The sequence below is a fragment of the Takifugu rubripes genome, chromosome 3, assembly GCF_901000725.2.
Source record: "Takifugu rubripes chromosome 3, fTakRub1.2, whole genome shotgun sequence".
Lineage (NCBI taxonomy): Eukaryota > Metazoa > Chordata > Actinopteri > Tetraodontiformes > Tetraodontidae > Takifugu > Takifugu rubripes.
Window position 1 is genome coordinate 7,036,242 of NC_042287.1, and position 21,491 is coordinate 7,057,732.

General features: G+C 45.0%; 4 protein-coding genes across 6 annotated transcripts; 1 reads left to right on the forward strand and 3 right to left on the reverse strand.

Annotated features, from left to right (window-relative positions):
• Positions 1-49: 49 nt before the first annotated feature.
• rprd1b (regulation of nuclear pre-mRNA domain containing 1B) lies at positions 50-5,859 on the reverse strand. 3 transcript variants are annotated; one of them, XM_011602408.2, is made up of 9 exons: positions 5,699-5,859; positions 5,243-5,522; positions 4,950-5,079; positions 4,737-4,760; positions 4,479-4,612; positions 4,049-4,167; positions 3,742-3,868; positions 3,357-3,532; positions 50-1,760 (listed from the first exon to the last, which is right to left on the reverse strand). In XM_011602408.2, exons 2-9 carry the CDS (start codon positions 5,391-5,393, stop codon positions 1,611-1,613), a joined length of 1,011 nt encoding a protein of 336 aa, XP_011600710.1. In that variant the 5' UTR covers positions 5,394-5,522; positions 5,699-5,859; the 3' UTR covers positions 50-1,610. The 3 variants fall into 3 exon arrangements, with proteins under 3 accessions (XP_011600710.1, XP_029689669.1, XP_003963195.1); XM_029833809.1 differs by having other exon boundaries at positions 5,795-5,810; XM_003963146.3 differs by lacking the exon at positions 4,737-4,760 and having other exon boundaries at positions 5,243-5,858.
• A 1,529-nt stretch (positions 5,860-7,388) lies between these two features.
• Positions 7,389-10,815, forward strand: tas1r1 (taste receptor, type 1, member 1). The gene is given in 6 exon segments (NM_001097625.1): positions 7,389-7,588; positions 7,678-7,987; positions 8,061-8,822; positions 8,915-9,133; positions 9,414-9,534; positions 9,890-10,815. Coding segments are annotated over 6 exon segments (2,538 nt in total).
• Positions 10,816-13,752: 2,937 nt separating this feature from the next.
• On the reverse strand, positions 13,753-14,968 carry her12 (hairy-related 12). Its single transcript, XM_003963269.2, has 2 exons — positions 14,790-14,968; positions 13,753-14,672 (listed from the first exon to the last, which is right to left on the reverse strand). The coding sequence occupies exons 1-2, from the start codon at positions 14,853-14,855 to the stop codon at positions 14,256-14,258; spliced, it is 483 nt and encodes a 160-aa protein (XP_003963318.1). The 5' UTR covers positions 14,856-14,968; the 3' UTR covers positions 13,753-14,255.
• A 3,046-nt stretch (positions 14,969-18,014) lies between these two features.
• On the reverse strand, positions 18,015-20,167 carry LOC101076256 (transcription factor HES-5-like). Its single transcript, XM_003963145.2, has 2 exons — positions 20,054-20,167; positions 18,015-19,929 (listed from the first exon to the last, which is right to left on the reverse strand). Exons 1-2 carry the CDS (start codon positions 20,114-20,116, stop codon positions 19,486-19,488), a joined length of 507 nt encoding a protein of 168 aa, XP_003963194.1. The 5' UTR covers positions 20,117-20,167; the 3' UTR covers positions 18,015-19,485.
• Between the last annotated feature and the right edge of the window lie 1,324 nt (positions 20,168-21,491).

Here is a 21,491-nt window from a genome sequence, read left to right on the forward strand (position 1 = left end):
AAGCAGCACTTTCATAGGGAGCAATATAGATATCAACAAAACCAGCTTATCTGTAAAAAGCTCTAATTTAATGCATGGAAAACACTAATTCCAACAAACCAAAGCACATTTATTTTAACAGAAAGAAGGATAACGTATTGTGGTGGATGGCCTTAATGTTTAATACACAGTAGTTTGCTTGAACTGGTTTTCCTTTATTGGCTTTGGCTGCACCAGGTTAACGACAGACTGAACTGAATGTGTGTCTAATAACCACACACCAAACCAATATAATGTCTAAATAATGTTACTGGGTGTACTGGGCCCTTTTTGAAATGAAAAGCCAACCCGGGTCTCTCTACACGGACCATGTAAAGACATAAAGAGTCATTTTGATGCAGGACAGAGGGAACACAGCTGACTTTAAGGAGACTCCTGCTTTAATAACACTGGACGCAAGTGGAGCCCAGAAACTGCTCTCCTTCCATTTGAGGTATTGTGCAAGGAGACAGTATTTCATCTTACTTTAAGAGTTTTAAGGAGCATTTGAATCACGGGGATGGTTGAAACAAAAATGTTGAAGGAAAAATAATGTCAGGATGAGCCACGATACACTCTTTTCTTTATACGAACAACTTAAAACCAAACGAGATGCACATACGTCACTGCTGGGCATAAAATGTAACTGCAGCTCTGGAATGATAATGCTCGTGACCTCACCAATGGACTCACCATCACGTTGTTAACGTCTGCTACTCTCTACTGAAACACCTTAAATGTGGGACTGAACCATCCACGTCAGGATTTCTCAATATTGCTCAATTTTACGCAAACAGAAACAAATACTTTCTACTACTTTCATGGGTTTAGGCTGTTTTGTGGAGAAATTCTTCAAAATTCCAGCATTCATGTTGATTCAAACCTCAGCTTCAAACATAAAATACCCCTCAAAATTAAAGCAGAACTTGGCGACGTGTGAATCAGTTTAAAAAAATAAATCCGTAAATGGAGAGATGAGGAAAGACAAAGCTTGTTTGTCATGATCAGACAATGAAACCGGCGCCAACTGTTGTTCAATCACAATGGTGAGGTGATGAATTCAATGTGTTCAGATGAACATTTTTAAACGTCCATAGCTAAACCAGCTTCTAACCTCTATGTCAATGTAAAGCCCCCAAATGAAATTCAAAAATAAAACTAACAAATGGTACATTCTTGTCACAGTGTAATCACAACCAAGCTTCCTCACTGCATCCCCAAAAGCAGAGACAAAGAGATAAATGACCACTCCTGGCCCACACCTTCTGAATACTTTGATAGTTTAAGTGTTTAAAAAAAACCAAACTAATAATAAAAACACCCAGGAAGCAAACTGTTTTCAAGCTGGTGGAACAGAATCCTTGTTGATGAACAAGTCCAGGAAGAATCCAGGCTGACAGAGTCCCTCTTCTCCTCTGCCGACTATAAAGATTTCATAAGTCCTTCTTCCTGCCGTCACCTCCTCCATGATTAGAGGCACCACTACAGGAATCTTGTGACTCAAACAAGAAGCTGGGTTTGGATGGGCAGGAGAAGGAAGTCCATCTCTCTGACCGTCCGCCCGTCCGTCCGTCTGTCCTGCCGAAGGTGCCTCAGTCGGTTGAAAAGAGGTCTCCAGCTGAGGGGAGCGGTGCCAGACCTCCGGTCACGTTGGGCAGGAGGGAGAGGTCGGGCAGACTCTGGATGTGGGACTTGAGTTCCTTCCTCACCTGGGTCACGCGGGCCAGTTTCTGCTTGTACTCCTGCAGGCACCAAATCAACAACAGGAGACGGTTACCGTACTTTCACGACTATAAGGCGCACCTAAAAGCCTAGAATTTTCTAAAAAATCTACGGTGCGCCTTTTAACCCGGAGCGCCTTTTGTATGGATTACGGTAATATTGGTTAATCGCGGCTACCGTAGTCAGTAGGCGTGGCCGAGGTAACAGCAGTAAATTCAGTCCCAAACCATTTCTGTCTGTAAAGACCCCAAAATGGCTCCTCGCAAGAGACGCGCTTTTGACGCAGAGTTCAAACTGAAGGCTATCAGTCACGCAGTTGAACACGGAAATAGAGCAGCGGCAAGAGGATTTAACGTGAACGAATCAATGGTGCGGAAGTGGAGGAAGCAACAAGACGACCTGCGCCAGGTAAAGAAGACTCAACGGAGCTTCCGAGGAAACTAAGCATTAAGTGGATTAACAAAGGAACTCCAGCCGCTAAATATTGGTGTCAACGGGGCATTCAAAACTAGACTGCGAACTGCGTGGGAGCGGTGGATGACGAACGGCGAACACACGTTCACCAAGACAGGGAGACGGCGCCGAGCGTCATACGTCACTATCTGCCAGTGGATCGTAAATGCCTGGGCATCGACCGTGGTCCGAGCTTTCGGGAAGGCAGGGATTGTCACTGAAATGCCAGACAACACCAGCGACACCGACCCTGATGACGACTTTGACGAGACGGAGCCGGCCATGTTGGACGCCGTATTCGCACAACTGTTCAATTCGGACACCGAAGAAGAAGAATTCGAGGGATTCCTGGATGAGGAATGAACTGATAAAGTGATCTTTACGTGTTTCTTTTGTGTGTTTACAACTTAACAAGGCTGGTCATACTGTGAATATGGAAATTACCGTTTGAACAACGTTGTTATATTGCTATTGCTATCGCTTTGCATTACTTCGAGAGTTCGAGTTACCGTATATTGTGTTTGCACTAACGTTTGATTTACCGCAACGGTACTACGTGATAAAAATGTTGCACTAAATCGAAGATTTATTAAACTCCACTATCCACTTGTGATAAAAATGTTGCACTGCCTGTTATAACTCGCTGTTATTAAACGAACTGTGTTACGCGAAAACACTACGTCACTCGGGAAAAATAATAAAACAGCTGTTTATTCGTTTTGGGAGTGAATAGAGTTGTGAGAACGACGGTTTGTATTCTATTAATAAAGTTTGACTGACTTATCTGGCTGTTTTATTGACATTCCTTTTAGCGCAGCTCGATCTAGTGAACGCGTCATGAAACCACAGGCACTACGCAGTTTCTATGCTATGCGCCTTATAACACGGAGCGCCCTGTGTATGAAAATATTTCTAAAATAGGCTGTTAATTGAAGGTGCGCCCTATAATACGGCGCGCCTTATGGTTGTGAAAATACGGTACATTTATCAACACCTTCCTGGCTAAAACACACGCCTGTGACACCGGCTCTAAAAGGAATGGTTCCGTTGTCACGTTGAAACTAGAATCACCTTTAATCATCAAGACAAAACCCTCGATACTACAACTTAACATAGTTTCCAATGAAAGGGCTGTTTCAGACAGTAGCACCGGGAGGAATCACCTCTAGTTTCTTTTCCCTCTCCGTCAGAGCCTCCCTTTGACTGCTGATGTAGTCGGTCAGCATTCGGGCCAACTGCCTCCGATCCTCCAGCTCTGCAGCCAGTCTGCCGTTGTACTCTGCCAGCAGTAAACAAGCTTCATCGACCGTCTTCGACAGCTTGTCTGCTGCATCCTTGTCTGGATTGGCAAAAGTAGGTTGTTACTTCACACAATAATCAGCCTTTTTTTTTCTTCAGTGAACCAAAAAGCGTCACCATGAACACCTTTATATGATAAATCCTCATTTTCTACCTGTGAGCTGTCATCCCATGTCTGATCTAGATCCACCCATATACAGATAGATCCAGATACAGACAGACTGATGTTTCCCTTTAATCCTGACTCACCAGTGATTTTCTCCAGCAGTGAAACATCCTGAACTTCCTGCGGCAGAGAGGCAATCTTCTGGCGCACTGCAGCGTCACCCGATGCAGCGTTCTCCAAATCTTGCAGTGCCTTCACCAGCTCCTCGGTCTGAAAGCAGTTATGTGTGAATGACAGAGAGATCATCTAGTGAACTTTATTCTGAGAAGGCTCGGCTGCATCAGCTGTGACTGCAGAGACGCCTGCTGGGATTTAGGGGCAAAATAAAGGCAAAAGAGAAAGATAAGGTATGAAAAAGAGGATTTAAGGGCAGATTTCCTGAAATCCTACCAGCTGGGTAGCAGAAGAAGCCATGTTGCGAGGCGAGTTGTAGTTTCTGTAGTCATCGTCTTCATCATCTTCCTCCTCCTGGATCTTCTGATAGCTTCGCTTCACAGCTTTAGTCTCTTCTGCACAAACACGTCAACAAAGCAGCTAAAGATGCAGTAATGACTTATATCTTACTACCTCCCATCACTAATTTATTTAAGGCAATGCTTTTGCTCTTACATTACTTTTTAATATTTCGTTTTATCTATTCATCCATTATCTGCCGCTACTCTTTAGCGGGGTAACGGGGGGCTGGAGCCAGCAAGAGGTTATTCTAAATAAATGCATTTTCCCATTGAGACAGATAGTCAGGTGAGAGTCAGTGACCATATTTACCACACAGAAATCAACACAAGGCAGAATATGTAGTTTTTGACAACAGTGATGTGACCTGGGGGCCTGGGGCTGTTTGAGTCCTCTATCGCAAGTTTCAGCTGCTGAATGAAGTCGGCTCTGTATAGACTCCTCTCCTTCCAGATATTCAACAATCTCTCCATTTGCTTTTTGCAGCCATCATCTCCCTCTCTGCAAAGAGGTAAAAGAAGACAAAAAAAGTAATACAAAATACAATAAAAATTACAATTTGTTATAACCAATGACTTGAACGATGAATGTCACTGAAATTTTTGGGAATCCGTCGCATATCTACCTTGTACTTAATGAAGAGATTTGACTGTAAAAAGTAACACAACAAATGGTCACAACCAAATTGAAGAAAAATTACACAAACTACAGAAAACCTATTTTCACATGCTACACTTAGATACTGAAATATCTTCATTTTGATAAGTTCATTTTGACTATTTCAGAAGCACATGCTCTTGTCACATCAATTACTTTTAAGGTGGTTGCATTCCTGTACCTTGCGACATGTGAACAGGCATCAACAAGGACAGACTCAAAGTCTTTGGTGAATTCTGGTCCTTTCTTCTTGCTGTTCTGGATTACGTCATTGGCCAGATACAGAAATGTCAACTTCCGGCTGCTTTTAGCTAAGGGACACAATTAAATGAAAAAAAAAAATGGAGGGAAAAACATTAGAATGCAATCAATATCCTTTTTTGACCACGTCTACATTGTCCATTTTCAAGAGATTAATTTTGCTTATCAAAATCGCCACAGCAAAATGCACATATATGTTATTGTAATAATCACCCTTTTTCAGCTCCCTGTGCCACACTTTGACAATGAGCGGCGAGTGTTTGCGGTGGTGGATGATCCAGAGAGACAGGGTCTGGACGCTTTGCTGGGAGCTGCTCAGCTCCGACAGCTTCTTCTCCAAAGCCGACTCGGAGAAGGTCGACATGCCGCCGTCTGTGCGCGTTTTTCCCCGTGAACCCGAATGAGCTCCGACCTAGTTCAGGCGTTCCGTCATCCAAACTTTGTTTTTGCCGCTAACTGGGCCACTTGCAAACCAAAACTGTTACCGACGTTACTGTGATTATTTGGGTGACAAAAAACGAGAAACGAACAAACAGTAAACCCAGATTTCTGCACCACCTGTTTGTTTACAGCTCCGGCTAACGTTAGCCAACCGGACTAAGAGGCCATCTGCTGACAGTATATTCGCGTTCTGTCGCTAGTTTAAAAATCCAAAGCCGGTTAATATACCTTTAAAATATCCTCCCAGTTGCGCTTGTTTCCTAAAGGAAAGGCCTACAGACTCACACAGGAACTTGCTGTGTTTATTTTACTGGTCGAACTTACAGTGAAGAATTATTCGGGGGGGAAAAATGGCAGCCGTGCCCTTTCACCTCCACATTTTCGTCGCACATTAATGACGCAATCAAAATCCCGCCGTTCTATCGTGAGGTTTGAATTTATGGATTTATGAAGGAACAAATTGTGATTAAGTTGTGAGTTCTGCGACCACACAGAGATAAGTGGCATTTGAGCTGGTTAACATCTAGAGACTTCGAGTTCACATCCTAAATATGAAAATTTTAGGACAGATTAGAACCAACAGCTGAGGTACAGGTTGGACAGGAAGGTGCTTAACGACCAGATGGAGCTGAAATAAACTGTATTCAGTCTGTCGAATGAAATCCCCACAGAAAAACACATTTAATCTCTAAATTTAAAATTCCAAAGGTGTGGTAGTGAATGAGTTCAGACTGAGGGAGGCAGCAGCACACCACTCGTATCTTATCTGAGGCAGAAAGCGCTAAGAAAGAACAGATTTTGGAACCCTAGAAAGGTTTCACACTACAGTATTTTCTCATGATGAAATGCTCACTAGCCCATTTAACTTATATCAGAAACCACCACCGTTCACTGCTAATTACTCAGTAGACAGTTAACAGTGGAAAGACCTGGGAAATTCATAACTTAGGAGTCACGAGAATCAACATCTAGTTTATTTTTCATGAATGCGTCTGTGCATAACTCTTTAGTAACTCCATTTGGAAGAGTGTGTTTATTAGAGAACATCACAGGGAGGACTCATCTGGCCTTAAGTTCTACAAAGCAGAAAACGTGGCCTCACTCTTGTTTAAAGATATATATATATAAAATATATATATTTATTAAATAATCAGCCAGGGTTTACATTTGATTACAAAGAAAATTAGCCAATAATGCTTTTAAAGCCATTAAAAACACAGAAAAACACACAGAATTCTAAAAACACAAAATTATTATTTAAATAATCCAAATTGGTAATTAGTGGTGTAGTGTGAAGTAAAATAAATTTTTAATTATTTGTGAAAATTTAATTCCTTTAATAAGACCTGTCGAATAGGTACATTTATGCCCACTAACGTCGCCAAAACACTTGTTTGCGTTAGCATCATGCAAATTTTACCAGTGGGTGTAGCAAATAAGGCTTAAATGTCAACCAAAATGCAAAACCAGACACACCTGCAGAAGTTTTCATTTTTCATAATAAAGACCATGATCCAAAAGCAAAAATATAGTTCTAAATACTGTATCAACATGAAGTAATAATAGTCATTCATAGTTATTCAGACATTACTAAACTGGGCTTAATCCGCACGAGAGCACATTAAATACCATTATGCTCTTATCTGCTTTCCCACAGAGTATTTGTATACACTGTTTGGTTCCAGGTCACTTAAGTTTAAATGAAAACCCCACTTTGGCTTTCACGCTTGCATTAGTTTATCATTTTAATAACAGGCAAATGTGCCAAGCCACAAGCAAATACATTCTCATTGAGCAACACTCCCTGCAAAGATGCTGATTATGTGGTCGGTTCCGGTGAGTCCGCGGGTACAAAAATGGTGCTCTGTGTTCCAGGTGACACAGCTTCCACAGCAGCTGTGCGGGAACTGAAGGTAAGATGCAACTGCAAATGAAAATGCTTGTTGTCGTTCTGTCTGCGACCCCTCTGATGCTGCAGCTTGTTACCGGGGAACTGGATTATTCCACCCACGGACAGGGGATGCAGTTGCATGGCAACTTTTCCATCGCTGGCTTCTTTCCTCTCCACTATGGGGAGAAACTTGATGGCAGTTTGCCTGCGCTGGAACTCTGCAAAGAGTGAGTTTTACTGCATGATGAGCTCAACATCAGTGTTCAACTTCACTTTCCTTTTAACTGTGTTTTTATTCCAATCGTGCCGGTTCTAGTGGTGAAATCAACAAACATGGATTTCACCTGTTGCAAGCCATGAAACTGGCTGTAGATGAAATCAACAAGGACGCTGGGACCCAGGCTCTTTTACCAGGGGTGGTGTTGGGTTACCAGCTGTATGACACGTGCACAGTGTCAGCTGGTATTCTGGCCTCGCTGGATGTTCTTGAATACTGGAGCCCCTCTGCATCTGGGAAAGTCCCAAACTTCGACATCAGTCAAAGGCCTCTGGCTGTGATTGGTCCAGACAGCAGCAGCAATTCTTTCACGCCTGCTACTCTTCTAGGAGCTCATCTTATACCCCAAGTGAGTAGAACCTCTAATCACATCACTTGACCACTGCACAAAATATGATTCTCTCTTTTCTGCTTCATCTTAGATCTCTTACGAAGCCTCAAACGAAATGTTTAGCAACAAAGTGCTCTATCCCTCCTTTTTCCGCACAATTCCCAGCGACAAGAACCAGGTGGCAGCAATGATCCAGCTGCTGGTTCGTTTCAACTGGACCTGGATCGCTCTCCTCGGCAGTGACAATAGCTATGGGCTGGAGGGAATGCAGAGCCTTTCCCAGCAAGCACCTGAGTTCAACATCTGCATCGCCTACCAGGGAGTCATTCCTGGATACACACAGGACACAGTGCAGGTTATGAGGAACATTGTGGACAGCATCCTGAAGACCAAAGTCACGACCATTGTTGTCTTCTCCAGCAAGTCCAAACTTTCCAAGTTCATGCCTTTTGTAATAGAACAGAAGGTGACAGGGAAGGTGTGGATTGGCACCGAGGACTGGTCGCCATCTTCCCTGATATCAGGGATACCTGGGATTCACACTATCGGTACAGTGATCGGTGTGGCTGTAAAATACACCATCATACCAGGTTTCGAGAAAAGGTTAGTCGAAGCATCGTTGCACCAAAGCAACGATGGGAACGCCTCCAACGTCACCGCGAATCTCAGCAACACTTGTCTGCAGAGCAGAGACCTGTACAGCCTGGCAGAGATGAACTTCCCTCTGGATAATTATGACATCACCTCCGCCATTAACGTGTATAAAGCGGTTTATGCGGTGGCTCATGCTCTGCATCAAGTCCTCGATTGTGATTCTGGAGAGTGCCAAAGGAAGAGGGTCTATCCATGGGAGGTTAGCAGATTTAGCTATCTATCAAGCCCTAAACCTTTTATTCATTGAGTAATTCCTTTACTTTATTTATTACTTTATTCTTTACTTTATAGCTTCTCTCCAGACTGAAACAGGTCCGATTCTTAATGGCCAACTCATCTGTTTACTTTGATTCAAATGGCGACCCGCCGACAGGATATGACATCATTTGCTGGGTTTGGCATGGAACAGAGTGGTCCGTCAGGCGCGTGGGCTCCTTCAGCCCCAATCCCATTTCCCTCACAATTGATGCTGACAAGATTGAATGGCACATCTCTGGAGACTCCAGATCCGTAAGAGCCATTGGTTAAAAATAGAATGTACATACAGGGAAAAGAGTATATACGGCTGTGTTCTCTCTCTGTTTTCTCTGAGTTTTAGCCACTTAGGTAAGTGTTAATATATATTCACATGTTCCATTATCTAATTCAGACTGATTAAGAAAAACTACAATTTTTCCCAGATTGTATATGCATTTTTGATTTGTGTGTGTGTGTGTGTGTGTGTGTGTGTGTGTGTGTGTGTGTGTGTGTGTGTGTGTGTGTGTGTGTGTGTGTGTGTGTGTGTGTGTAGGTGCCACAGTCCATCTGCTCTCCACCATGTGAGCCTGGCCACAGGAGGCTGTTGACAGGGCAACACTCCTGTTGCTTTGACTGCCAGGCCTGTTCGGAAGCAACGTTCCTAAACACAAGCGGTAACTTTAAATTAGATTGTGTATTGTGACAATGTATTTGGAGATGATGTATTTGCGTAAATTTTGACGTATTTTCAAAAATGAATTTATTTGAAGTAAATATTACCAAACTTTAGCAGCACTGTAGAAGGTCTGAGTTGTTGTGCGTACGGTTGACCAGAAGGAGGCGCTAATCGCTCAGATTATGTCTTGATTTAGTCATCAGGAGCAGGTGAAATCCTCCGTTGAAAAGGTCCAATGTGTTAACAAGAAACAACTGCAGCCAACAGCACAATTCACACACATCAGAGGGGGTTTTTTTTTTCAGTGAAACTGGACAAAAACACTTTTCTTCTACTTTTTGTTCTGTCCTCAGATCCAACTAGTTGCCAGGACTGTCTGCCAGAGGAGTGGGCGCCCAAGAGCAGCGAGCGTTGTCTGAAGAGGACTCCCCTGCTTCTGGAATGGGACCATCCTCTGTCAATTGCCCTGCTTTTCTTCCTGGCCTGCTGTCTTCTCATGACCTCCAGCTCTGCAGTGATCCTCCTGCTCAACATAAACACGCCTGTGGCCAAGTCTGCTGGAGGCCGCACCTGCCTCCTGATGCTGGCAGCTCTGACCGCTGCGGCCATGAGCTCTTTGTGCCACTTTGGCCAGCCGTCTCCCCTGGCTTGCATTCTCAAGCAGCCTCTATTCACGTTCAGCTTCACTGTGTGTCTGGCCTGCATCACTGTGCGCTCGCTACAGGTCGTCTGCATTTTTAAATTTGCCTCGCGGCTGCCGCCAGCCTACGACAAGTGGTCCAAAAAGCAAGGGCCAGAGGTGACCATTTTCATCGTGTCTGTCACCATCCTGTGCATCTCCGTGCTCCGTGTGGCTGTGGGTCCCCCCGAGCCATCCCAGGACCTCGATTTCTACATGGACAGCATTGTGCTGGAGTGCAGCAACACCCTCTCACCTGGTTCCTTCATTGAGCTTTGTTATGTGTGTGTGCTGAGCGTCCTCTGCTTCTTTTTCAGCTACATGGGCAAAGACCTGCCGGCCAACTACAATGAGGCTAAGTGTGTCACCTTCAGCCTCATGGTGTACATGATCTCCTGGATTAGCTTTTTCACGGTCTACCTCATCAGCAGGGGCCCCTTCACCGTGGCTGCTTATGTTTGTGCCACACTGGTCAGTGTCCTGGCCTTCTTTGGGGGCTACTTCCTGCCCAAAATTTACATTATTGTGCTGAAGCCCCAAATGAACACCACTGCCCATTTCCAGAATTGTATTCAAATGTATACCATGAGCAAACAATAAAGCTTTTTGAAAAACAAAAGTAATGGGACCAACAAAAGCGTTTCACTTAACAAACAACAGTCGAAAATACCCAAATGTTCAGAGAAATAAAGTCAACGAGCACTTAAATTTCTCTCATTTCTAATTGGTGCAATGTGAAAATGTCATAGATATGACAGATTTTTGTTGAAAATAATACATTTTAAATTGTTATCAATCATTCTTTATATCAGCATTTGCATCTTCAAAGATCTTTCTCCACGTTTCGTTATATATATCATAGATGTGAACGATTACATGGCAGATATTGTATACATATGTCGTATATATACTTACTTACTTTCAAGTTTATTATTGTCTTAACAGCATATCAGGTCAAGGTGATGATTTTCCTAAAAACATCCCCTCTTGAACAACTAATATAATAATCCAACCAGCAGATGCTTAAATGATTAAAAAAAGCAGTATTGCAGCTTTACTTCTCATTGCAAATCAAACAAAGGCTGAATCGGCCCGTCTTGTGCCTCGCACGCGCACACACGCTCACGCACACACACTGCTGCTGGCTATTGTCTGGGAATAGAGATGAAAAGGCTCCTCGTGGCCCGGGGGTCAGAGCTATTGACCAGTTGATGTGTGAGTAGAGTCCGAGCTTGGTTTTCCCACAGTCCCTCCGTCCACTCAGGGCTTAATACCCTCAGTCAACAATAGAAGTGTGCCATGGATGAACAAGCAGGAGCTTTCTTGTCCAGGCACTGAGGACATGTGCAAAGAGCTGCGAGGGGAAAGTCTTGGGGTTTTTTGATGAGGTTTTTTTTTTTTTTTGGCATCACAGAAATAACAGGACACACAATTAATGACTGGTGACCATCAGACAGACCTGTTGTTCTGGTGTGTTTTCAGCTCTTTGGTCAAGGTGATGCAACACCAGGACGACTCTCATTACAGGTCATGAGTCCAAATCGAATGTAGTTGTGTAATTCTGTAAAGCATCATATGGCGCCCTTGACCCAGGCCCATATGGGTGCGGATGGGATTCCAGGGTGCTGCACAGGGGCGTCCAGCTGTTGCAGGAAGATGGCTTCATTACAGAGGTCAGATATCACAGTACAGGCTCTAGCTCTCAGGACAGGTCCAGCAACACATACTGCCAGTCTCTGGAAGACCATCATCACATTAGATGTGGGTGTGTGTGTGTGTGTGTGTGGGGGGGTGGGGGGGGGGGGGGGGGTGTGAAGGGGTGGGGTCATCTTCCTTGCGTTGATATCCCCGAGGACGTCCTAATGAAGTCTGCAGAGCCCTTTTTAAATTCAATGCTTGAAATTACCTCCAGACTTTTTTAATCCTCACGTGTCCCAAAATAACGAGACAAGGGACCAAAGCTGACGGGACATCTGAATGGCATCATGGACTCCCCTATGGTTTGTGGATGATACGCGTGCAGTGTGTGTAATTGTCCTCCAGAAACCCATCAGAAGCTTCCGCCAGCGCTGCCTTGTCACTGGAGTGTGAGATAAGCAACAGATCCTGATAAGTGCCTGACAGAATGTCATTATCCACTTGATGTATATCTCGGGAAAGGTTTTATCTGTCCTGGTCAGCCTGGGACTGCGTCATCTCTGGGTTATTGATGCATGTCCTATTGTTAGAGCCCCCACAACTGCCCGAGTCACGTGGCTTTGTTATGCTAATCAATACTATTGCTAACTGCACAGACATGGCTCTGTTTGTACCAACTACTCCACCATGCAGCCAGTCAGGTTGGTGAGAATGACAGTATTAGATGACAGAGAGAGACCTTTTGTAATAAACTTCTACAACAATCTGAGTACTTGTGGAATTTGTGTTAAACTCCCTGTGTCCTCTTTCTCCAGTCTGAGGAAACTCAAAGTCATTCTGGAAAAAAGCACCACAAGCAGGAACCAAACTCCAAACTGGAGAAGATCCTGGAGATGACCATGAGCTTCCTGAGGCAGCAGCTGCAGCCAAGGCCACGCCCACTGTTGGAAGGACTCGCCACACTTCCTCCCTGCACGGGCCAACACGGTGGTCTCGGCCCCCTCGCTGCAGGGCCCCCTCGCTGCAGGGCCCCCAGCAGCAGCAGCAGCAGCAGCAGCTCGTCCCGGGTGTGCTCCAGTCCCAGGCCCACCACAGGAGCAGCAGGACCCGTGTGGAGGCCCTGGTAGAACCCGTGACCCACAGACACTGTTAGACCTGAGGGGAGCGGCACCCTCCCTCATTATGTGGGAAATATGTTTCCAGCCTGCTCACACCGAGTGTTTGGTGCTTCATCACAGTGATGACAATAAGTGGGGAACTTTTCTCATAGTTAGATAATTGTCAGTGGTTTATTTTCTGTAGTTTTCACAGGGTCCTTCTCTTTATCAATTAATATTGTTTTGTCTCAAAATAAACATGTATTTTCTTATCTCATTTGACTTTCAGAAGTCAGTTTATATATTTGACTTAGCTTATTTATTTTTGTGAAAAGCACTTTTTATGGCTTCATGTCCTAAATTTTACCATTTATGTTGCATTGGTATATTACAAGGTTCAATATAAAATATATTTTTGGAAAACTTTGATGAATCAGGACTAATAAATCAACACCCGCAATTGTTTAAACCAAATGTACAACTCTCTGAATTATCATGGAGATAATGTGATGTATTCCTTCCTATAGGTTCCAACTGTTCACATCAGGAAACAATTCCAAAGAGATCACTCTCTTTAATCATTTGAACCTTCTGAGACCTGAACTTTATCTTTATATGCTGTAAGTCCTAATATGAGGACTGTATGGTGAACCTATATAATACCTAATTAAAGCTAGTAATTACAGTATCATGTCTATAAGCAATATGTATTTGTTTATTGATCTTAAACTTGAATCTAAAAGCTGAAACCACTCGTTAAACATTATCAATTGTTTCATGGTAAATAAACAGCATCAAAATATTTTTTATGATTGTTTCTTTTATTGTTAATTGTCAAACAAATAAAAAAAATATTAAGAGCATAAAGGTGATAGCAAAAGAGCAATTTCACACACACATGCACAAACAAACAAACACGTACAAAGCAGAATTTTGGCATAGATCACTGAAAAGAAAAGGAGAGAAATATTCTCAACAGAACTGTCAGTGTAAGGCAGTATTGCAGATACTGTTACAAGCAGTCTCAAGATAAACTCCACTGGAGTAAACAGACACCTCACAGAATATGACAGTAATATCAGCACAGCATCAAACATCTTTAAACACAAAGGAAAATCACACGTGAGTTCCAGTCAGAGCAGAACAGTCTTTCAGTAAGTCAGGGACGTCCCTTTTACTTGTCCATCAATGTGATGAGACAATAAGAAAGCCCACCTTGAGCAGGCAGGCTGGAAACATATTTCCTACATAATGAGGGAGGGTGCAGCTCCCCTCAGGTCTAACAGTGTCTGTGGGTCACGGGTTCTACCAGGGCCTCCACACAGGGCCCCTGCTGCTCTTGTTGTCCTCCAGGGTGGTGGGCCTGGGACTGGAGGACACTGGGGATGAGCTGCCGCCTCTCTGAGCCTGAGGGAGCTGCTGCTGCTTCTGCTGCTGGGGGCCCTGCAGCGAGGGGGCCGAGACCTCCGGGTTGGATCCTGCAGAGAGGAAGTGTGGCGAGTCCCTCCAGCAGTGGGTGTAGCCTGGGCTGTAGCTGCTGCCACACAGGCTGGGCTGCAGCTGCTGCCTCAGGAAGCTCACGGTCATCTCCAGGATGTCGGCCTTCTCCAGCTTGGAGTTTGGTTCCTGCTTGTGGAACTCTTTTTCCAGGATGACTTTGAGTTGATCGATGCAGCTGTTGATTCGATCTCTGCGCATTTTCTCTACAACTGGTTTTCTCAGCTGGAGAAAGAGGACACAGGCAGGTTAGCACCAATTCAACAAGTAATCAGAGTTGTTTTTTTGGTTGTTTTTTTTTTTTTTTTTTTAAAGTTGAATAACATTTGCTTATGTACTTACTCTGATGTTGTCTTTCTCTGAGATATGGATTTGATGAGTGGAGTAGTTGGTGGAGCAGGGAGCCATGTCGGTGCAGGTGGAGTAAGATGCTTCTCCTGGGCTGCAGCGTGAGCTCTGATGCCTCTGGGGAAGCTGCTTCTCATTTTATACCGAGGCATTAGCATAACAAAGCCATGTGGATGAGGCAGGGCAGTGGTTCCCACACTCTGACCAGTGGGACTCCTGGGACAACAATGGGAGACGTCTATAATTCACAGAGCATTTATCTGTGTGAGGCGGTTTTCCCAAGATAAGCAACAGGTAATTAACAATTTATCAAGTGTCATCTGAGAATTTATCTCAGGCTGCAGGTTAGAATTTAATTCTTAGACACGAAAAAAAGTCCCGGGTAGTCTAATAAAGAAAGGGGTGTGCATTTTGAGACGTGGGGGCCAAACACATTGCTGCAATAAACCAAGCTGAAGGTTTCTCTTCAAAGGAGGTTTTCCTTCCTGTAGGGAAAAAACAACATTGGGGCGTGCAGAGGGGAGATTTCTGACACATGAAATGGCCCTTTTAATGTCAACTTTGTATGTTAAGCGTTCCAAAGTGCGCGCAAGATGCGTTAATTCACGCAAAATGTGACGAGACAAGATGGGATTTTGTTCCCTCCGAGCTGATTATTTTTCCCGTCTTGTTAGGAATCACAAATGTCGCGCAAAATTGCGGTTTTGAGCGCTCCCAGGTGTGAAAGCGGGCGAGTGGCGCACGCTCCGGGCCGCGTGCTGTGCGGGAGGCGCGGTAAATCGCCTCGTGCTCACCTAATGACGCACAGCAGGACTGTTTTGAGTCGGGTTTTTTTTTTTCAGCAACATTAAATTCGCTTTTAAAGCCTCTGGCACAAAGGGTTTAGTGACTAAAAAATATCGTTTATTTATTTTTAACAAAAAAAATCACCAGTGTTTTACACCAGTACATCTCGTTTTCGACCTAGCAACACAACACAATCCGAACCATGACCCATCTATCAAATAGCACCTATTTCATTCTGCGCATTGAGACTCAGGTTGGGTCTGATAGCTAGTTTGTAGTTACATATTTGTCAGTAAATTCCTGCCATCCCTCCACTGAGCAGCTCCTGCTCTAAGATGAAAGTTTTGTGTCAAATTAGTGTCAACCTAATGGCATTATGGGAAGGTTGGCAGGGTGCCTACAAGGGCCCCCATCGTCGGCTGTCCCCAGATGTGAAGCCGTCCTTGTGGGCGCTGTGTGAGTAGTCCCGTCTCCCCCGTTTCCCACCACTCTCCCAACATCGGGGTAAATGAGCTACAGAAGCTTTGCCACTCCTCAATGCTCCATCGGGAATGTTAATGAATCTTTTGTTGCAGGACAAACACGAAGTCTGTGTCTCGGCCCGTCTGAGAAAAATCAAGTCGACTGTCCTCGCTGGCTGGCACTGAGCAGTCCATCTGCCTCCAGGGTGTGTGGATCCTTCAGGCACACACACATCCTCTACCCAAGATGTGCTCAAAGGTTTATTTAATCCAAAGTAAAGAAGTGTCCCAAATGAAATAGCTCTTTATCAGGCGAACGCTCCCACCCTCAGCCTAAAGACACTTTGAGGAATGCATCCTGCATGCGTCTTTTATTAATTTATCTAAAGGAAGATGAGAACTGAGGTTCAGAATATTTTGTGTTAAACTCCTGATGGCACATGGACAAATCTTAATCTGTATTAATCAGATTATTTTAATCGGAGTGGCATTTAATCAGGCCTGTTTTTTTAAATCTAATTCCCAGGCCTTTCTGTTGACTTAAACACCGAGGCGTCTGTGCGAGGCTGTGCATCCTCACAGGAGCTACTGTGCACAACGTGGCTACCGGCACTCTTTGTCAACAAGTGTGTGTGAAGACGAGTTCCCCTCCCACCAGCAGTTTAAGGGCTCAGAATTCCTGCCATAAACCCCCGGCCATCGTTCAGACCTGTGGCGGCACAGAACGGCTTCCCATCAGCCATCTCTCTGTGAGTGTGGTATCTCCCGTTTCCCACACTCTGCGCCTATTCACTGGCCCCCGGGAGGGGAACAATAGAAGTGTGTCTTGTTACACATCACATTAGCCACGGTGTTTGATCTCCTGTTGAAGGGGGAGGGGAGCCAGCTTCAGCCGGACCATCTGGCCTGGCCAACGAGACCCTGAGAAAGTCCAAGCAGACCCTGAGAAAGGCACGCCGCATTCTCCACAACTTCTGCACACACAAATAGTTGTGAAAGACTTTTGTGGTACTTGAGACATAATTCATGCAGTACAGACAGCAGGCCGTGACCACCACCGAGGCAGAGCCGGAGGGTCCTGCACACCCCTTTTTTTTATTTTATCTCCTTTTTTCTGGACGTCCAGGCACCAGCGAGGCAGACTTAGATGAATCACATCCGGCAAACTCCTTCTCTACTGTCACAAATTACATGAGGTCAACTGGAAAGGAGCAAACCTCAAACAACATTAAAAGTAAAAATCATTCATTCATTCGTTCAGATAAAGTGGTGGAGACTTTGATCCAGGTGCCCTCCAGAAACACACGTTTTAGGCATATTTGTGTGATATCAAGAACCATTTTTTTTGTTTTCCTCTGATGTTTCCTCTCCTCTCTCCTCTGTCCTTCTCTCTTTTAGTTCTGATGCCAATGACTAGTTGAAAGGTTAAAAAAACATATATTATTCACCATGAAGAAAAAAGTCAAAATGTTGTGAATCATTAAAACATTTTTGGCGTGAGAAACAATTTTGGCCGACTCACATTTCAAATTTTTACTGAATGGAAAATAAGAATATAACAGTCCAAAGTAGTTCAATCCACTGTAATAAATCTGTTGATCGGGCAGCAGCTCTGTCAACAAAGTTTAGTCCTAAGTCCTGTCAACTCTAGTTCTTAGTTTTACAGACCACTGCCAGTGGTCTGTGTTCACCATGTGAGCAAATGGGACTCTTTAAAAAACTAGACTAGTGTAAATCAGTATTATTCTGTCATTCTTCATCAAAATTATGATGATGATGATGATGATGCAACATGCATGTTTAGAGGAATCTCTAATTTTCTATGCTGAGATTTAAATAATAATTATGTTAAAGGTTGTGCTAAACAAGATCAGTACCTGCAGCATTACAGGAACCTTTTCTAATTTTTGTACTCTTGCTATTGTGACTATTTCCATTTTCCTCGGGTGAAGAAACGTTGAAAACACAGTTGTTTGTCATTTTAAAACTTCATGTGAAGTTTTCATTTATTTTTCCAACAGCAAAACTTCTCAAGGAAGCAATTCAACAAAACTGTTGCAGTGACAGAGTAACTTTCCCTTTATAAAAGGTAATAAAGGAGGATGACAACCATCCAATGACATCATCACTCAACAGTTAACAATAACAACTGATCACACATGGCCCCAATATGGGTCACATATTGTCAAAATAACGAATAATCAAAACATGATTTACAGGAAACATGGATCCACAGGATCCATTGATGGTTTGGAGGTGATTCAACAACATCAAGCTGATGAAATCTATCAAGAAACAATACATAGTATAAAAGATCAATAAGTGATACACAGTATCAAAGATCAATAAGAAATACTCGGGATCAAAGATCGATAAGTGATCCTCAGTATTGAGGATCAACAAGTAACACACAGTATCGAAGATCAATTGGAAACACTCAGTATGAAAGAGCAATAAGTGATCCTCAGTATTGAGGATCCATTAGTAATACTCAGTATCAGGAATCAATAATTAATCCTCATAATTGAGGATCCATTAGTAATACTCATTATCAGGAATCAATAAGTGATCCTCATAATTGAGGATCCATTAGTAATACTCAGTATCTGGAATCAATAAGTGATCCTCATAATTGAGGATCCATTAGTAATACTCATTATCAGGAATCAATAAGTGATCCTCAGTATTGAGGATCCATTAGTAATACTCAGTATCAGGAATCAAAAAGTGATCCTCAGTATTGAGGATCCATTAGTAATACTCAGTATCAGGAATCAAAAAGTGATCCTCAGTATTGAGGATCCATTAGTAATACTCAGTATCTGGAATCAATAAGTCATCCTCATCATTGAGGATCCATTAGTAATACTCAGTATCAGGAATCAATAAATGATCCTCATCATTGAGGATCCATTAGTAATACTCAGTATCTGGAATCAATAAGTCATCCTCAGTATTGAGGATCCATTAGTAATACTCAGTATCAGGAATCAATAAGTCATCCTCATCATTGAGGATCCATTAGTAATACTCAGTATCAGGAATCAATAAGTGATCCTCAGTATTGAGGATCAATAACACAAATACTCAGTATCAAAGACACGGATCAGTTCCACCCGACGTGGGTGTTACACAAATAAAAAGTGATATTTGCAAAGTCAAATCAAACAGCAGTTCTTCCTCACAGGAATAGTGAACACTGTGTGTAATCCACACACACACGTGCGCGCACACACGTGCACACGTGCACACGTGCGCGCACATTCAGTAAAACCTGAATCGTCCGTCCTTCCAAAGGAATACCGGCACAGGATCGCCTCGGATACAAGGCTGAACCGTCCTCCTGCCGAAGCAGAAGAACCGGGTCAGCCGGTAACTGTCTGTCCAGGACCTTCACGGACACAGGTGTCCCCTCACAGGTGTCCCCTCACAGGTGTCCCCCCCTACCAAGGTCTCCACAGGGCGCTGCCGGCCTGGTGGGCTTCCTTACTGGAGCTTAGCTGGTGGAGCGGAGAGCCAGGGGGAGAGAGTGTGGAGGGAGCGTGGCCGGTCCCGCTGGACGCCTGCAGGCCGTGGAAGTGGCCCAGGAGCCGCCTGTGCGCCTGCGTCTGGAGCTCGCAGCGGGACAGGAAGCCGACGGCCTCCTGGAGGCAGCGGGAATAACCGTCCCTGGCGGCCACGGGGCCCGGGACCACGCTGGCCTTCTGCAGCTGCTGCTGCTGCTGCCAGCCCCTCAGGTAGGACACGGCCATCTCCAGGATGTCGGCCTTCTCCTGCTTGGAGTCGGGCTGCTGCCGGAGGAACTCTGGTCCCAGCAGAGCCTTCAGCTGCTCGATGCTGGTGTTGATGCGGTCGCGGCGCAGCTTCTCCACCATCGGCTTTCTCAGCTAAAGAGAGCAGGAGAAAAAGGGGGGGATTAATTCAGGTGTTCTTTTCTCTCTCTCTCCCTCTTAAAATCAAAGTTTTCTTTTAAGTCAGATGAACAAATCTCAGTATGGAAATTCGGCTCACCTTATGAGCAGGAGCGAGATGTTCCTTAGGAAAAGTTGCTTGTCCAAAAACAGTGGGTGCCATGGCTGTCGAGTCAGAGCGGTCCTGCTCGGTCGAAGAGCCTCTCAGATCTGAGCTGCCTTCTCCTCTTCTCCCGCCTGTATTTATACACCCAAATCTCCATATGAATGTGTGGGTCTTGGGCTTGTTGGACTTTCTCACAGTCCCCAGGCCAATGGGAACGCTGGGAAGGGCTTTGAGGAACGCAGGGCTGCCACATGCTCAATGAAGTGTTTATAGCCGTGGGGACAATGAGTGTGTCTCCGGGGAGCAGGTGGAGGAATAGACCGCAAGAGAAAGAGCCCGGGGTGGGGGGGTGGGGAGGGAGGAGGCGGAGGGGAAGGCTTTAGCTGGGAGGCTGACCCCGTGCTTGTGTTGATATGGGAAAGTGGTGACCCCACGGGGAAGCACGCCGCTGTCTCTTGTCATCTCTGCCGCCACGTAATTGAGCACAAAGTGCCTGCGCCACCAGGCACACGCGGGCGACGCCGAGGGCCAAATCTTAGGAAGGACCGACGCGGAGCCACGTCGACCACGCTGGCACTTCCGTCACGGAGCCGCGCGGCCGTGGAGACCAGAGGAGCTTTGCACAGGCGTCGACTCGGAGCTTCCTCACCATTAAAGGTGTTTTGGGGACTCTGCCATTTTGATGGGCCGGTCATCAGATCATCATCTTGTTTCCTTGTCTAAAGAAACACCAGAATCAGCTTTAAGGACCACACGATCACTCCGACTCCGCTCAAACCTCCGATGATTCCGATGCCAAATAAACAGGAAGTGTCAGATAAGTGTGCTGCCTCCGCTGAGAATATCAACCATAAACGTCTCCACACTTCAGCACATGTTCACACATCAGCCCCCCCCCCCCCCCCCACCCCCCCCACCACCATCACCACCATCACCACCACACACGCGCTCAAACATTCTCACACAGGCCGCCACACACATTCACTTCCCCCCTCTCTTCTCTTCTCTTCTCTTCCCCTCTCCTCTCTTCTCCTCTCTTCACACACACACACACACACACACACACACACACACACACACACACACACACACACACACACACACACACACACAGCAAGCTGGCCCACTTGCCGCTGGCCACGTCTCAGTCACACGCTCCGCTCCTGCGTGTGTGGAACGTGGGAGCCGCCGTGGTCCCAGGCTTCCCACACTTCAGTGTTAATGACACTGAGGCCGGCTGCACAAAGGAAGTGTGCCCCATCAGACAAAGATTGAGTGACCAACCCCCCCCCCCGCACACACACACACCCAGCAGCCCAGGGCTGTCAACAGGGCTTCCAGGCGCACCATCTGGATGGATCATACTCTATTGTCAGCCAGTCAAGCGTGGGAGATGTTCACCGTGAGAATTGGAGTGGCTTAAATAGGTAGA

What these genes read in the sequence shown, in the direction of transcription:
- her12 (XM_003963269.2), bottom strand. Translation starts at nt 14,855, where the DNA reads ATGGCTCCCTGCTCCACCAACTACTCCACTCATCAAATCCATATCTCA. An exon ending in CAGAGAAAGACAACATCAGA is followed by an intron (nt 14,673 to 14,789) that starts GTAAGTACATAA and finishes CTCTTTCTCCAG; the next exon opens with CTGAGAAAACCAGTTGTAGA.
- rprd1b (XM_011602408.2), bottom strand. Translation starts at nt 5,393, where the DNA reads ATGTCGACCTTCTCCGAGTCGGCTTTGGAGAAGAAGCTGTCGGAGCTG. An exon ending in AAACAGCCCCAGGCCCCCAG is followed by an intron (nt 4,168 to 4,478) that starts GTCACATCACTG and finishes GTGTTTGTGCAG; the next exon opens with AAGAGACTAAAGCTGTGAAG. An exon ending in CTTCTTCTGCTACCCAGCTG is followed by an intron (nt 3,869 to 4,048) that starts GTAGGATTTCAG and finishes AACTGCTTTCAG; the next exon opens with ACCGAGGAGCTGGTGAAGGC.
- LOC101076256 (XM_003963145.2), bottom strand. Translation starts at nt 20,116, where the DNA reads ATGGCACCCACTGTTTTTGGACAAGCAACTTTTCCTAAGGAACATCTC. An exon ending in ATCTCGCTCCTGCTCATAAG is followed by an intron (nt 19,930 to 20,053) that starts GTGAGCCGAATT and finishes TGCTCTCTTTAG; the next exon opens with CTGAGAAAGCCGATGGTGGA.